Source organism: Schistocerca cancellata, chromosome 2, assembly GCF_023864275.1.
Source record: "Schistocerca cancellata isolate TAMUIC-IGC-003103 chromosome 2, iqSchCanc2.1, whole genome shotgun sequence".
Taxonomy (NCBI): domain Eukaryota; kingdom Metazoa; phylum Arthropoda; class Insecta; order Orthoptera; family Acrididae; genus Schistocerca; species Schistocerca cancellata.
This window is the reverse complement of record NC_064627.1, coordinates 1,031,331,235-1,031,347,737: the sequence shown is the minus strand read 5'-3', so window position 1 is coordinate 1,031,347,737 and position 16,503 is coordinate 1,031,331,235. Positions and strand designations below refer to the sequence as shown.

At 44.6% G+C, this 16,503-nt stretch overlaps 1 protein-coding gene across 1 annotated transcript in view; it reads left to right on the top strand.

Moving 5' to 3' along the window:
- Positions 1-1,707: 1,707 nt before the first annotated feature.
- LOC126163003 (protein 5NUC-like) overlaps positions 1,708-16,503 on the top strand; it is a 234,339-nt gene continuing 219,543 nt past the window's right edge. The window contains exon 1 of the mRNA XM_049919862.1: positions 1,708-2,085. Within this exon, the coding sequence (XP_049775819.1) occupies positions 1,711-2,085 (375 nt within the window). The 5' untranslated portion in view covers positions 1,708-1,710. The remainder of the gene's footprint in view (positions 2,086-16,503) is intronic.

Sequence of the window (16,503 nt, the reverse complement as noted above, 5' to 3'; positions counted from 1 at the left end):
AATATGTCGTTCTTCTTTCGAAACATTCATATACCCATTTCTTCTTTCCTTATTGTCTTTTGGGCATGCAGTTGTAGTAATTAAAGTAGGCACAAATGCAGTGATCAAAAAGAAATTATTAGCGTACATTCGCATTCTCTTCACATCGTTCCTTTCTTGTTGCTACCATGGTGATGGACTGTTTCTGTCGCAATCAGTAAGCGTGAAAGGAAGCTACCGTAGAGACAGAGGGATCTATATTTATACTTGGCAGAACTAATTATATACTGACATAATCGTCGGTATTGCTTTCGTTTCCCAAAAGTAATAAATGTTTCTGTTTCGGAAACGAAGCTCTGTATTTGGCAAAGATGTATTGGTTGTATCGAGTAAGATGTGGAGACGGCGGTTTGAAAGCGGACAGAAGATGGAAGGGCATCCCTTACCTGAGGGATCGCTACCTGGAGAAGGGGCAAGTGTGGCAAATGTCCGGCATTCCTTGCGTTTTCCTACAGACAGGTGTTTCACTGAATGAGATATTCACTCTGCAGCGGAGTGTGCGCTGATATGAAACTGTGAGGTCACCGCCAGACACCACACTTGCTAGGTGGTAGCCTTTAAATCGGCCGCGGTCCGTTAGTATACGTCGGACCCGCGTGTCGCCACTATCAGTGATTGCAGACCGAGCGCCGCCACACGGCAGGTCTAGAGAGACTTCCTAGCACTCGCCTCAGTTGTACAGCCGACTTTGCTAGCGATGGTTCACTGCCTACTTACGTTCTCATTTGCCGAGACGATAGTTTAGCATAGCCTTCAGTTACGTCATTTGCTACGACCTAGCAAGGCGCCATTATCAGTTACTATTTATATTGTGAATCATGTACCGTCAAGACCGACGTTCATCATTAATGGATTAAAGTTAAGTATTCCACCAGCTACGTCCGTTTTTCTAAATTCTAATTTCCTTGTCCTGTTCCAGACCTCACGCCAGCCTGCGTGAGCTAAAACGCATGCATTTCGGCCTCCTCTGGTAACACAGTGTTGGCACTTCTGCCCACCACAATAAAAATTTCGTGGCAGGAAGTTTCATATCAGCGCACACTCCGCTGCAGAGTGAATATCTCATTTTGGAAACATCCCCCAGGCTGTAGCTAAGCCATGTCTCCGCAGTATCCTTTCTTTCAGGAGTGCTAGTTCTGCAAGGTTCGCAGGAGAGCTTCTGTAAAGTTTGGAAGGTAGGAGACGAGATACTGGCAGAAGTAGAGCTGTGAGGACCGGGCGTGAGTCGTGCTTCGGTAGCTCAGATGGTAGAGCACTTGCCCGCGAAAGGAAAAGGTCCCGAGTTCGAGTCTCGGTCGGGCACACAGTTTTAATTTGCCAGGAACTTTCAGGTGTTTCACTGTTCCTGCAGACAGCCGTGTCCCTCAAGGATGGCCTCACGTAGCTGCCTACATAATTCATTGTACTGAAAACATACGAGGAACACCGAAATGACACCTGTCGATTGCGCACGGCCTTGACGTGAACCTAGCGGAAAAGAGATACGAAAGGTTAGGCCGCGAATTGTGACCGGTGCGCCCACGTCTGCAGCCGGGCGCTCGGGCTCCGTCAGTGCGGTAGGTCAGAGCAGCGGTGGGGGCAGAAATGGCGCATGCGCAGTGGCGGCCGCGAGTTGCCTTACGGGCGGCCTTGCGGAACGGGTGGGTCAGCCAGCCGCCAGTACCAGGAGCCATGCGTTCGCCGACAGCCGCCGTGGCCGCCGTCGCGCTGTGGCTGTGTCTGGCGGCCGCCGCTGCCGCCCCGGCCGGCGGCGGGGGCGACGTGTCGCTGACGCTGCTGCACACCAACGACATGCACGCGCGCTTCGAGCAGACGAGCCGGTCGAACGGCAAGTGCCGGCGCGGCGACGAGCGCCACTGCTACGGTGGATTCGCGCGCGTCGCCCACGTGGTGCGCGGGGCGCGCAGCCGCGCCGCCCAGGACGCGACCGCGCCGCACGTGCTCTTCCTGGTCGCCGGCGACACCTACCAGGGCACCGTCTGGTTCACCGTGCACAAGTGGCGCATCGTCGCCGCCATGCTCAACTTGCTGCAGCCCAACGCCTCCGTGAGTAAACGCTACACAGCCACCTCTCACACCTAAAAAAAAAAAAACAAAGTAATGCCAAATATTGCAAACGATGCTAGAAGGCGGAAAACCGTCGTGGCCATGCAGAAATTAAGAATGGAGTCCCACAGGGTTCAATTTTCGTTCCACTTCTAATGATTTAAATGGACACCTGTCACTCCGCTGTAAACTGACAGTTATGCCTCCGTCTACATACAGGGTGTTTCAAAAAGTGTAAGTAGGCTGTTTATATTTTCTTATTGGCAACGTTACGTAGCGCTCTGTATGAAAATCACTGGCTGTGCTGTGTGCAGTCTGTGGCTAGTTAGCATTGTTGTCTGCCATTGTAGTGTTGGGCAGCTGGATGTTAACAGCAGCGCGTAGCGTTGCGCAGTCGGAGGTTAGCCGCCAGCAGTGGTGGATGTGGGGAGAGAGATGGCGGAGTTTTGAAATTTGTAACACTGGATGTCATGAACTACTATATATTATGACTATTAAGGTAAATACAATGTTTGTTCTCTATTAAAATCTTTCATTTGCTAACTATGCCTACTAGTAGTTAGTGCCTTCCGTAGTTTGAATCTGTTATTTAGCTGGCAGTAGTGGCGCTCGCTGTAATGCAGTAGTTCGAGTAACGGAGATTTTTGGTGAGGTAAGTGATTTGTGAAAGGTATAGATTAATGTTAGTCAGGGCCATTCTTTTGTAGGGATTTTTGAAAGTCAGATTTCGTTGCGCTAAAAAAAAAATTGTGTGTCAGTTTAAGCACAGTCCTGTATAAATGTTGAAAGGGGACGTTTCAAAAGGTACGGCCAAACTTTCAGGAAACATTCCTCACACACAAATAAAGAAAACATGTTATGTGGACATGTGTCCGGAAACGCTTAATTTCCATGTTAGAGCTCATTTTGGTTTCGTCAGTGTGTACTGTACTTCCGCGATTCACCGTCAGTTGGCCCAATTGAAGGAAGGTAATGTTGACTTCGGTGCATTAGCATCAAGCACATCAGTACGTAGCATCAACAGGTTAGTGTTCATCACGAACGTGGTTTTGCAGTCAGTGCAATGTTTACAAATGTGGAGTTGGCAGATACCCATTTGATGTATGGATTAGCACGGGGCAATAGCCGTGGCGCGGTACGTTTGTATCGAGACAGATTCCCAGAACGAAGGTGTCCCGACAGGAAGACGTTCGAAGCAATTGATCGGCGTCTTAGGGAGCACGGAACATTCCAGCCTATGACTCGCGACTGGGGAAGACCTAGAACGACGAGGACACCTGCAATGGACGAGGCAATTCTTCGTGCAGTTGACGATAACCCTAATGTCAGCGTCAGAGAAGTTGCTGCTGTAACAGGTACCAGTTGTTTCCGTACCATGTACAGCGTGTGCAGGCACTATCAGCAGCTGATTGGCCTCCACGAGTACACTTCTGCGAATGGTTCATCCAACAATGTGTCAATCCTCATTTCAGTGCAAATGTTCTCTTTACGGATGAGGCTTCATTCCAACGTGATCAAATTGTAAATTTTCGCAATCAACATGTGTGGGCTGACGAGAATCCGCACGCAATTGTGCAATCACGTCATCAACACAGATTTTCTGTGAACGTTTGGGCAGGCATTGTTGGTGATGTCTTGATTGGGCCCCATGTTCTTCCACCAACTCTCAATGGAACACGTTATCATGATTTCATACGGGATACTCTACCTGTGCTACTAGAACATGTGCCTTTACAAGTACGACACAACATGTGGTTCATGCACGATGGAGCTCCCGCACATTTCAGTCGAAGTGTTCGTACGCTTCTCAACAACAGATTCGGTGACCGATGGATTGGTAGAGGCGGACCAATTCCATGGCCTCCACGCTCTCCTGGCCTCAACCCTCTTGACTTTCATTTATGGGGGCATTTGAAAGCTCTTGTCTACGCAACCCCGGTACCAAATGTAGAGACTCTTCGTGCTCGTATTGTGGACGGCTGTAATACAATACGTCATTCTCCAGGGCTGCATCAGCGCATCAGGGATTCCATGCGACGGCGGGTGGATGCATGTATCCTCGCTAACGGAGGACATTTTGAACATTTCCTGTAACAAAGTGTTTGAAGTCACGCTGGTACGTTCTGTTGCTGTGTGTTTCCATTCCATGATTAATGTGATTTGAAGAGAAGTAATAAAATGAGCTCCAACATGGAAAGTAAGCGTTTCCGGACACATGTCCACATAACATATTTTCTTTCTTTGTGTGTGAGGAATGTTTCCTAAAAGTTTGGCCGTACCTTTTTGTAACACCCTGTACACAGGGTTTTCGGGTATTCCCGTTACAAACTTCTAGGACTTGTGGAGAGAAGTGCCTCCACAACGCTTTGAATAGTGATGAATGCTTGCGTTAGATACCTGTGCAATATACGGTTGTACGAACATATCAGTCCTTCACACTCCCAGCTAGGTTGGATACGCCCACATAAGGTACGCGATCTCCACACGACGTGCTTACTTCATCGATTTCTTAGTCACTGGTGCCCCCAGTACTTACCTTCTCACATTAAACACCTATCATCATTCCACAACCGCAATAAGAGATCGGATACGTGTAGCATCTTAGCTGTACCTTTACATAAAACAAAATCTTTCTGCGTGTCATTCTCCATCCCAGCCACACGACTATGGAACGCGCTCCCCTGTGATCTGCGTCTTATCCAGAACCACTCAACATTCAAGAGGGGACTCAAAACTTACATATTAGGGACGGTATAGCCACCATTGTTGTGCCCCTCTCATCTCTTTCTTTCTCCTCTCCATCATAGCTTCGAATTTTATCATTCTATTTCTCTTCCTCTAACCTAGCTACCTCTTCTATATCTCTTTCTCCCCATTCTATCGTCGTATGTCTCTGCTTGATGTGGATAACTCACAAGCGGCAAGAATATAACGAGAAAATTCCCGACTAGCAATACGACTGAGAGTCATAAAATAAAAATATGTTTACTTTCATATACATAGTCATTATTATTATTATTATTATCCTTGAGTGTTATAATTATTTTTGATTGTTATAATTATCCTTGTATTACTGTTATAATCTCTATTTTTTTCTTTAACATTAATACTGTATAACGTGGTATGTCCATAATGTTCTGTACAAACCGAAATTCGTTCAATCTGAGTATGCCTGGTTAGGTGTAATAGAGGGCCTGAAGGCCCTAATCTTGCCCGATAGAATAAATGCATAAATAAATAAATAAACATATGTCCAGAAACGTCACCGAACGACACAACAGAGATTCAAAAATATAGGCGATGGCGCCTGTAAATGTGTATATATACAGGGCTTTTTCGTGATGATGCTACAAACTTTCAGCGATGACGGAGAAGATTAAATGTGTCAATTTGAAGTAAGAGTCCCTGTACCGGAAACGAACGACTCGAAAGTTGTAATCGAGAGCCGTTCTGGTACCTCTGACAGTGGAATACCTGTACCAGTACTGTTGTTGCTAAGACTGTAGGGTATGGAACTACAAGAGAAAAAATGTCTAGTGAACATAGGTTGCAAGCTGCATACCTTAAGAAATTTGAGCACTTGTTCAATAGTGGAAATGCGTCTCACACCAGCGAAGAACAAGTGCTCCTAGTTCTCAATGCATTGCATTTTAGAACCCGTGTTTGCTAGACATATTTTATCGTTTTTCTACTCTACGGTCTTACCAACAACAGTACCAGTGCATGTATTCCACTGTCAGAGATATCACAACGGTTTCTAATTACAACTTCTGAATCGTTCGTTTGTGGTACAGGGACTCTAACCTCAAATTGATACATTATCCTTCTCCATCATTCTTGAAAGTTTCTAACACCATCACGAAATCAGCCGGTATGTACATACATTTACAGACGCCGGCGCCTATAACTTTGACGCTCTGTGGTGTCGTTGGATGACGTTTGCGACAAGTGTTCCTGTTCAAAACATTATGTACTGACTCTCCTCTACAAGCCCTAGAAGTTTGTAATGGGAATTTCCGAGCACCGTGTATAGTCCGCAAGCCACTTTACTGTGCATGGCGGAGGGTAATTCGTACCAATATTAGCGATTCCCTGTCCTGTTCCATGCGAGTATTTACGAGGAAGAAAGATCTGTGGCTACATGTGCATCACTACTCTTCAGTTCACATCCAAGCACTTCGCAAAAGGTTAGCAGATCTACTTTCAGACTATACCTCGATAGTTCCACTCTCGAATAGCACTTAGAACAAATGAATACCTAAATCTTTCCGTGAGAGTTCTAATTACTCTTATTTTATTATGATGGTCTGTTCTGCCTATGTAGATGGGATTAGCGAAATATTTCCGCATTTGAAGAAAAAAGATGGTGTCTGAAATTTTGTGAAAATATATCGCCACAACGAAAAACGGCTTTTTTGTAATGATTGACACCCCAATCCCCATATCATATACATTTCTGTTTCACAATAGTAAAAACCGGACAAGTTCGAGTATTACTCGCGCTCTGAACATTCGGTACAAATTTAATTATTTATGTAGATTATAGTAATAATAAATTTGTGTGGATCAATGGTCTGGTTCAAGTCTTTCTATTGGACGCTAGTTCGCGACTTGCGTGTCCCTAACATACCTCAGTTATCCAACCGAGGAAAGTGTATCTACAGCTTAACGTGAAATCCGAACCACGTGTTGGTTCTGGCGACTTGGCACATGGATAAGAAGTGAAGGCTAGATTAAAACGAAGCCCAATCGGTGGTGCCAAAACTCGAACCCGCGACCTCTCCGTTTCTAGGCACGCACTTTACCGCCAGACTGCCAGGCCCGGCATGTCTACAGATATCTCTTCTACAGGTACTGGTGAGTGAGTTTGCAAGAATCAAAATATGTGACATATATGCCCATATCTTTGAGTGCATTGATTTAGAAGCTTAAATTTTTCACATCGCCAAGGTTAGACCTTAGTACGTGGCGTAAATTTGAGCTTGATACTGATTAACAGTCAGACAGACGGACAACAAAGTTATTCTATAATTGTTCCGTTTTTACCGACTGAGGTTCGGAACCCTACAAATGCAATATTTTCGATGGCCCTCGTCAGTCCTATCTGCTAAGACTCTCACACCGCACAGAAGTGCTCTCGCAGAGGACGGACAAGCGTAGTGAAGGCAGTCTCTTTAGTGCATTTGTGGCATCTCCTGCCCTGCCAATAAAATGCAGTCTTTGGTTCACCTTCCCCGTAACGTTGTCTAGGTGATCGATTCAACTTTTGTTCGCAATTGTAATCCCTAGGTGTTAAGTTTAAATTTGTATTATTTATCGTATTACCGAAATGCAACAGATTCTGTTTAGTATTCATATGTAAGACCTCACACTTTTTACTGCTCAGGATCAACTGCCACTTTACGCTCCAAACAGATGTATTCTCTAAGTCATTTTCTAATTCCTATCGATCTTATAATGATTTGACTGTACGGTAACTGTAAGCATCACCGGCAAACAGTCTAAGAGGGCTGCTCAGATTAGCTTTTAAATCGTTTGTATTGAGTAAGAAAAGAGGGCCTATAACGCTTCGCAGGGATAAAACCTCTCCATGACGGCCCATCAATTACCACGAACCGTGACAAGAAATCACGAGTCCAATCGCACAACTGAAAAGATACTCCTTAGGCACGGAATTTGACTAGACGAAAATGAGAAATATGGGTTCAATTTGAGATCTCCTGACAGTAGCACTCATCACTTCCGTAATGCTTCTGTACGCACCCAAATCCCTCTCCTGAACCCTACGCCCGATGTGCGATAGTGGGACCACGATAGCGACACAGACGTTTTCGAATACAGCCCTTCTAAACTTACCCAATATAGTTTCGCGAGAACTAAGTCGTCATTCTTTCCAGGATTCACATTTATGTTCCCTAAGCATATCTGTTACACCATCATAAGGGCTACAGAGGATGGACAGAAATATGGACACACCGAAGCTAAAACACTTTACTATGTCTAATACGGCGTAGGAAATCGGCTGGCATTCATAACAACTCCCCGTTGTTACGGTATGGATAAATACAAGTCCTGTAGGGTGTCCGAGGAAATCTTAAACCATTCTTCCTGCAAAATAGTGGCAAGTTCACGTGACGATGATGGAGGTGGATAATGATGACGTACCGTTCTCTGCAAAGTAGACGAGTCGGGCTGCCCGATTTGTTACTGATGGGTTCGAACAACACGTAAGTGTTACGGACATTCTTTGGGAACTCAGATGGGAATCCCTAGAGGGAAGGAGAAGTTCTTTTCGCGGAACACTGTCGAGAAAATTTAGAGAATCAGCATTTGAAGCTGACTGCAGAACTATTCTACTGCCCAATTACTTATTTGTAATTTCTCCTACCAGTCACTTTTACTTGTTTTATGTTTAATCTAACATAATACAACGCGTTTCGAACATGTTCTGTTCATCATCAGGCGTTTATACATAAAGAGAAATGTTGCTTAAAAATAAATTGTCTTAAACTAAATTAACCTAGAACTTCAAGACTTGTCTTAAACTAAATTAACCTGAAACAAAATGTTCTAGGTTAATTTACTTTAAGACAATTTATTTTTAAACCACATTTCTCTGTATGTATGTATGTGTAAACGGCTGATGATGAATAGATGTTCGAAACGCGTTGTATTATGTTAGATTAAACAGAAAACAAATAAAAGTGACTGGGAGCAGAAATTACAAATAAATAATTATCCCACACAGTCACAGTTCACAAACGTAGCAATTATTGCCGAAAATAATTATTCTGCTGCTGCCGGTATGCACTGAGCGTAATGACTACGAGGAAAAGATACGAGAAATTAGGGCTCATATGGAGGGATATAGACATCGTTATTCCCCCGCTCTATTTGCGAGTGTAACAGGAAAAGAAGTGACTAGTATTGGTCCGGGTTACCGTCCGCTACGCACCGTCTGGTGGATTGCGGTGCGTCTACGTAGATGTAGACCACAAGGCTCATTAATGTTGAGATCTGATGACTGAGGTGGCCAGAGAAGATGCGACAATTCATCCTCGTGCTCACAAAACCAGTCCTGGACGATGCGACCTGTGTGAACAGGGGCACTATCGTCTTGGAGCACAGCATCACCACTGGACGCGATCAACCAAAATAGTCACACACTCCTTGGCGGTAATACAACCTTGCACGGTGACAATGTAGCCAAAATCGTCTCCCAAACCGCTGCAATGTTTGACTCTTAGGACGTACACTCGCCCAGATGTTGAAAACTGTGTGAAACAAGTCTCATCCGGCCAAATGACTCTCTTCCATTGCTCCACGTCCAGGTTTTATGGCTTTGGCAGCACGTCTTCCTGTTAGGGGCGCTTGCATCACTGTTGAGTGGTTTTGGAATTTTAGCTTTCCCTGCTTACAGAGCTCCCTCCATGTCTTTTATTTCTTTATTTATTTTTTTGTGCTGTCAGCGTCCTCGAGTGCGACGTTCAGCTCTGCAGCGCTTTTGCAGCTGTCATCTTCATATTTTTCGTTACAGTATTCTCCTATGAACGTCCGTCACGTTTACTCAACATTCATACTCCGTGTTGTGACTCAGCGGAAGACTTCTTTCCGCTTTTGTGCGTGCGGTATAGCTCTTCGATCGCTGCCTCTTGAAATACCAAACACTTTGGCTAACTTGCTAACAGAAGCACGCGTCCTACAAGCGCCAACAATCTGTCCTCTACTCGAGTTCACTACTTACGACTTAACGCACTCGCTACTACACCTAACAATGTTCTGAATACGACAGCTTATTGAGGACACTGCAGAGATGCCGTTAGCGGTCATATACAACAGCGCACCCTGCGGCCTTGGCTTACATCTGTATTTATGATTTTCATATTTTTGTCCCACCGCTGTATCTTGTCCTATTACAATCGTAGCTACGCGCCTTGAATTCATTCGTTGGACAATCTACCAGAAGTGGTCGCACTAGACTCTTGTTCGAATCTTCGTTTGCAGATGCTCCGTACTTCCCCAAAACCCTTACAACAAATCAAAGCGATCCAGTCTACTGATATATACGTGATCGGCCTGTTTCATATCGCTTCTTAGCACGACATGTACAATGTGAGATGCTCAAGAAGTTCATCGCTAATCTTGGAATCATATACTATCAGGTTCATCGTCACAAGTATTATCTTGCAGTTATCAACGTTAGAGCTGTCATTCGTTACGCGAAGCGCAAAGTTTCTCCAAATGTTTCTTCCTTTTCTTACGATCAGCCAATTACGGTATTGCCACTAGACATCAGTATCGTCAGCGGACATTATTTTAGTACTGGGCATTTTTCGTACCGAATTCCATTTTCAGCAGTCCTCAAGGTACAAAAAGTAAAGGTATGAGAACCTACATTACCTCGTTGTCTTGCATTTAAGTTTCACAGTAAAGAGAGGCCCCATCTTTGTCGATGTAATATACCTGTGTAGAAAGGGGCAGCAAACAAGGTATTACTGAGACAAAACACGAATACAAAAATACCTCTCACACCTTCAGTTTCTATTGCCTACAAGGTATGCATACTACTAAGCGCGTGAATATGTGAATGACCCACTTAACGTACATCAAGCAGAGTCGGCTCTTTTCCCGAATGAAATATATGCTACAGTTGGTCCCTTTAAAAGGACATCAACACAAGAAATTTTTCCAATGATTTGTTTTTCTCTGCTAATGGACCCTCATTTACTTTTGGAAAAGACCACATATTCGGTTCTGTAAAACAAACAAAATCGCATCAACAGTTTGTACCTTGCTCCTTCCGCTGCCTATCCACTGTGAATATATCGCTTATTTCGTACAAATAAGTTGCTCGGCCTCTAACATCGTCGTTAGGCGGTCGTTCATTTCTTCTAATTCTGTACAAACATCTTGATCTTAGTATATCTACGGAAAAAAAGTATGTCATTCCATTCTTCTGTGTAGTACCTGACAGATCATAATCTCTCTCCTTTATAACACGAAACCAGGGCCTGTCTACAGCATTAAGCATTTCCTTATTTCCTATTTACATCTACATCTACATTTATACTCCGCAAGCCACCCAACGGTGTGTGGCGGAGGGCACTTTACGTGCCACTGTCATTACCTCCCTCTCCTGTTCCAGTTGCGTATGGTTCGCGGGAAGAAAGACTGTCTGAAAGCCTCCGTGCGCGCTCGAATCTCTATAATTTTACATTCGTGATCTTCTCGGGAGGTATAAGTAGGGGGAAGCAATATATTCGATACCTCATCCAGAAACGCACCCTCTCGAAACCTGGCGAGCAAGCTACACCGCGATGCAGAGCGCCTCTCTTGCAGAGTCTGCCACTTGAGTTTGTTAAACATCTCCGTAACGCTATCACGGTTACCAAATAACCCTGTGACGAAACGCGCCGCTCTTCTTTGGATCTTCTCTATCTTCTCCGTCAACCCGACCTGGTACGGATCCCACACTGATGAGCAATAATCAAGTATAGGTCGAACGAGTGTTTTGTAACCCACCTCCTTTGTTGATGGACTACATTTTCTAAGGACTCTCCCAATGAATCTCAACCTGGTACCCGCCTTACCAACAATTAATTTTATATGATCATTCCACTTCAAATCGTTCCGCACGCATACTCCCAGATATTTTACAGAAGTAACTGCTACCAGTGTTTTTTCCACTATCATGTAATCATACAATAAAGGATCCTTCTTTCTATGTATTCGCAATACATTACATTTTTCTATGTTAAGGGTCAGTTGCCACTCCCTGCACCAAGTGCCTATCCGCTGCAGATCTTCCTGCATTTCGCTACAATTTTCTAATGCTGCAACTTCTCTGTATACTACAGCATCATCCGCGAAAAGCCGCATGGAACTTCCGACACTATCTACTAGGTCATTTATATACATTGTGAAAAGCAATGGTCCCATAACACTCCCCTGTGGCACGCCAGAGGTTACTTTAACGTCTGTAGACGTCTCTCCATTGATAACAGCGTGCTGTGTTCTGTTTGCTAAAAACTCTTCAATCCAGCCACACAGCTGGTCTGATATTCCGTAGGCTCTTACTTTGTTTATCAGGCGACAGTGCGAACTGTATAGAACGCCTTCCGGAAGTCAAGGAAAATAGCATCTACCTGGGAGCCTGTATCTAATATTTTCTGGGTCTCATGAGCAAATAAAGCGAGTTGGGTCTCACACAATCGCTGTTTCCGGAATCCATGTTGATTGCTACAGAGTAGATTCTGGGGTTTCCAAAAACGACATGATACTCGAGTAAAAAACATGTTCTAAAATTCTACAACAGGTCGACATCAGAGATATAGGTCTATAGTTTTGCGCATCTGCTCGACGACCCTTCTTGAAGACTGGCACTACCTGTGCTCTTTTCCAATCATTTGGAACCTTCCGTTCCTCTACAGATTTGCGGTACACGGCTGTTAGAAGGGGGGCAAGTTCTTTCGCGTACTCTGTGTAGAATCGAATTGGTATCCCGTCAGGTTCAGTGGACTTTCCTCTGTTGAGTGATTCCAGTTGCTTTTCTATTCCTTGGACACTTATTTCAATGTCAGCCATTTTTTCGTTTGTGCGAGGATTTAGAGAAGGAACTGCAGTGCGGTCTTCCTCTGTGAAACAGCTTTGGAAAAAGGTGTTTAGTATTTCAGCTTTAAGCGTGACATCCTCTGTTTCAATGCCATCATCATCCCGGAGTGTCTGGATGTGCTGTTTCGAGCCACTTACTGATTTAACGTAAGACCAGAACTTCCTAGGATTTTCTGTCAAGTCGGTACATAGAATTTTACTTTCGAATTCACTGAACGCTTCACGCAAAGCCCTCCTTACGCTAACTTTGACATCGTTTAGCTTCTGTTTGTCTGAGAGGTTTTGGCTGCGTTTAAACTTGGAGTGAAGCTCTCTTTGCTTTCGCAATAGTTTCCTAACTTTGTTGTTGAACCACGGTGGGTTTTTCCCGTCCCTCACAGTTTTACTCGGCACGTAGCTGTCTAAAACGCATTTTTCGATTGCCTTGAACTTTTCCCATAAACGCTCAACATTGTCAGTGTCGGAACAGAAATTTTCGTTTTGATCTGTTAGGCAGTCTGAAACCTGCCTTCTATTACTCTTGCTAAACATATAAACCTTCCTCCCTTTTTTATATTCCTATTAACTTCCATATTCAGGGATGCTGCAACGGCCTTATGATCACTGATTCCCTGTTCTGCACTTACAGAGTCGAAAAGTTCGGGTTTGCTTGTTATCAGTAGGTCCAAGATGTTATCTCCACGAGTCGGTTCTCTGTTTAATTGCTCGAGGTAATTTTCGGATAGTGCACTCAGTATAATGTCACTCGATGCTCTGTCCCTGTCATGCGCGAATGTAATTCATTTAAAATTCTTCTGTATAAAACAATGCGTCAAATGCCTTCGACATCTTCCCAAGCTTGCCCGTTGTTCATGTGTCGTTCTCTATGTAGTGCCTCCAAAAGATTGATACGTAATTTGCGATTACGTTATGTACGTACATCCACATGTTCACTGCGCAAACCAGGACACAGTGAACGGTGGAACGCACTTTGTACCAATTTTCTGCCGTTTTCCACTCACGTATGGACCTAGAGAGACATGATTGTCTCTATGCATCGTCACACACACACTAATCTCTCTCATCTTACCCTCATAATCCCTGAGCGAGAAGTACAATGGACGACGAAGAATAGTTGCACAATCTTCATTGAATACAGTTTCCCTAACTTTGGTGATCAGGATTCCACGGAAAAATTTCACCTTTCTTGTAAAGATACCCATTTATATTCTCCGAGCAACTATATGACACTTTCGTACTGTTCACATGTTTCGAACCTAGCAACTGGTCCCTGTATTCGTGTACGCTGACATTTAAACGTGATGAAGGCTTCGTACGGTGGAACATTACTAGAATTGGTTGCACTAGTGTTTCGCATTTGGGTTTCTTTACAATTGGGCACATTTACCCCGAACACTTCCAACAAATCCAAGTCTTCCATTTGTCTCCCCTATTGCTGACTTCACGGTTTGAGCCAGTTTAGATCGCTTCGCAGCATAAACCACATAAAACTAATCGCAGAAAAGGCAAATGCCTCACTGGGAGTCACTGAAAGACTCCTCAGGAAGTGTAGTCCACGCACGAAGGAGGTCGCTGGCAAAACGCTCGATCGACAGAGGTATGGAATATTGACCGTATCCTGGAACTTAGTAGTGATAGAGGCAATAAATAAAATCCATACAACAGTAGCACGTTTCGTCACAGGTTCCTTTACTAAGAGAGAGAGGGTCATCCAGCTCCACTGACAGACACTGTAAGAGAAACATTATGCATTACGGTGTGCTTTACTGCTAAAATTCCGGCAGAGTACCGGGTGATTGTAATTAAAGTGCAGCTACTAACAGAGGTTCAATTTGGGCTGTAATTAACGTCTGGCAGCGAAACCTGGCAGATACGCTAATGCGTTAATGCGGAACCGATATAAGCTGGCCGGCCGCGGTGGCCGAGCGGTTCTAGGCGCTCAGTACGGAACCGCGCGACTGCTACGGTCGCAGGTTCGAATCCTGCCTCGGGCATGGATGTGTGTGATGTCCTTAGGTTAGTTAGGTTTAAGTAGTTCTAAGTTATAGGGGACTGATGACCACAGCAGTTAAGTCCCATAGTGCTCAGAGCCATTTGAACCATTTTGATATAAGCTGGAAAAAAATTAGTTCCAAATTTGGCCACCAGGAGCACATCTGGCGCTGCATGCCGTTTCAATGACAGTATGACATCCCCGCTGCCATTTCACAAAATACAGGGCTATTACAAATGATTGAAGCGATTTCATAAATTCACTGTTGCTCCATTCATTGACATATGGTCACGACACACTACAGATACGTAGAAAAACTCATAAAGTTTTGTTCGGCTGAAGCCGCACTTCAGGTTTCTGCCGCCAGAGCGCTCGAGAGCGCAGTAAGACAAAATGGCGACAGGAGCCGAGAAAGCGTATGTCGTGCTTGAAATGCACTCACATCAGTCAGTCATAACAGTGCAGCGACACTTCAGGACGAAGTTCAACAAAGATCCACCAACTGCTAACTCCATTCGGCGATGGTATGCGCAGTTTAAAGCTTCTGGATGCCTCTGTAAGGGGAAATCAACGGGTCGGCCTGCAGTGAGCGAAGAAACGGTTGAACGCGTGCGGGCTAGTTTCACGCGTAGCCTGCGGAAGTCGACGAATAAAGTAAGCAGGGAGCTAAACATACCACAGCCGCAGATTTGGAAAATCTTACGGAAAAGGCTAAAGCAGAAGCCTTACCGTTCCCAATTGCTACAAGCCCTGACACCTGATGACAAAGTCAAACGCTTTGAATTTTCGGCGCGGTTGCAACAGCTCATGGAAGAGGATGCGTTCAGTGCGAAACTTGTTTTCAGTGATGAAGCAACATTTTTTCTCAATGGTGAAGTGAACGGACACAATGTGCGAATCTGGGCGGTAGAGAATCCTCACGCATTCGTGCAGCAAATTCGCAATTCACCAAAAGTTATCATGTTTTGTGCAATCTCACGGTTTAAAGTTTACGGCCCCTTTTTCTTCTGCGAAAAAAGACGTTACAGGACACGTGTATCTAGACAAGCTGGAAAATTGGCTCATGCCACAACTAGAGACCGACAGCGCCGACTTTATCTTTCAACAGGATGGTGCTCCACTGCACTTCCATCATGATGTTCAGCATTTCTTAAACAGGAGATTGGAAAACCGATGGATCGGTCGTGGTGGAGATCATGATCAGCAATTCATGTCATGGCCTCCACACTCTCCCGACTTAACCCCATGCGATTACTTTCCGTGGGGTTATGTGAAAGATTCAGTGTTTATACCTCGTCTACCAAGAAACGTGCCAGAACTGCGAGCTCGCATCAACGATGCTTTCGAACTCATTGATGGGGACACGCTGCGCCGAGTGTGGGAGGAACTTGATTATCAGCTTGATGTCTGCCGAATCACTAAAGGGGCGCATATCGAACATTTGTGAATACCAAAAAAAACTTTTTGAGTTTTTGTATGTGTGTGCAAAGCATTGTGAAAGTATCTCAAATAATAAAGTTATTGTAGAGCTGTGAAATCGCTTCAATCATTTGTAATAACCCTGTATAACGTGAGTGAACAGTACGGCTGTCGAGAAGAGAGAGCGTGCGCTGTTAGCGAAACTGTTAAGTGAACGCCGGCAATTATACTGCTATGCATTGAGAGAGTATCACCGACTGAAAGGTGTGAAGTGCGGTCCGATGTCAGTCAATGGTTTAAAGAAGATGATGAAACGCGGGTGAGCTTCGATTAGCTCCTCGAAGAGGAAGGCGTCCTATCCCATTCGAAGTTATTAACGAGGTTTTTGTTACTCT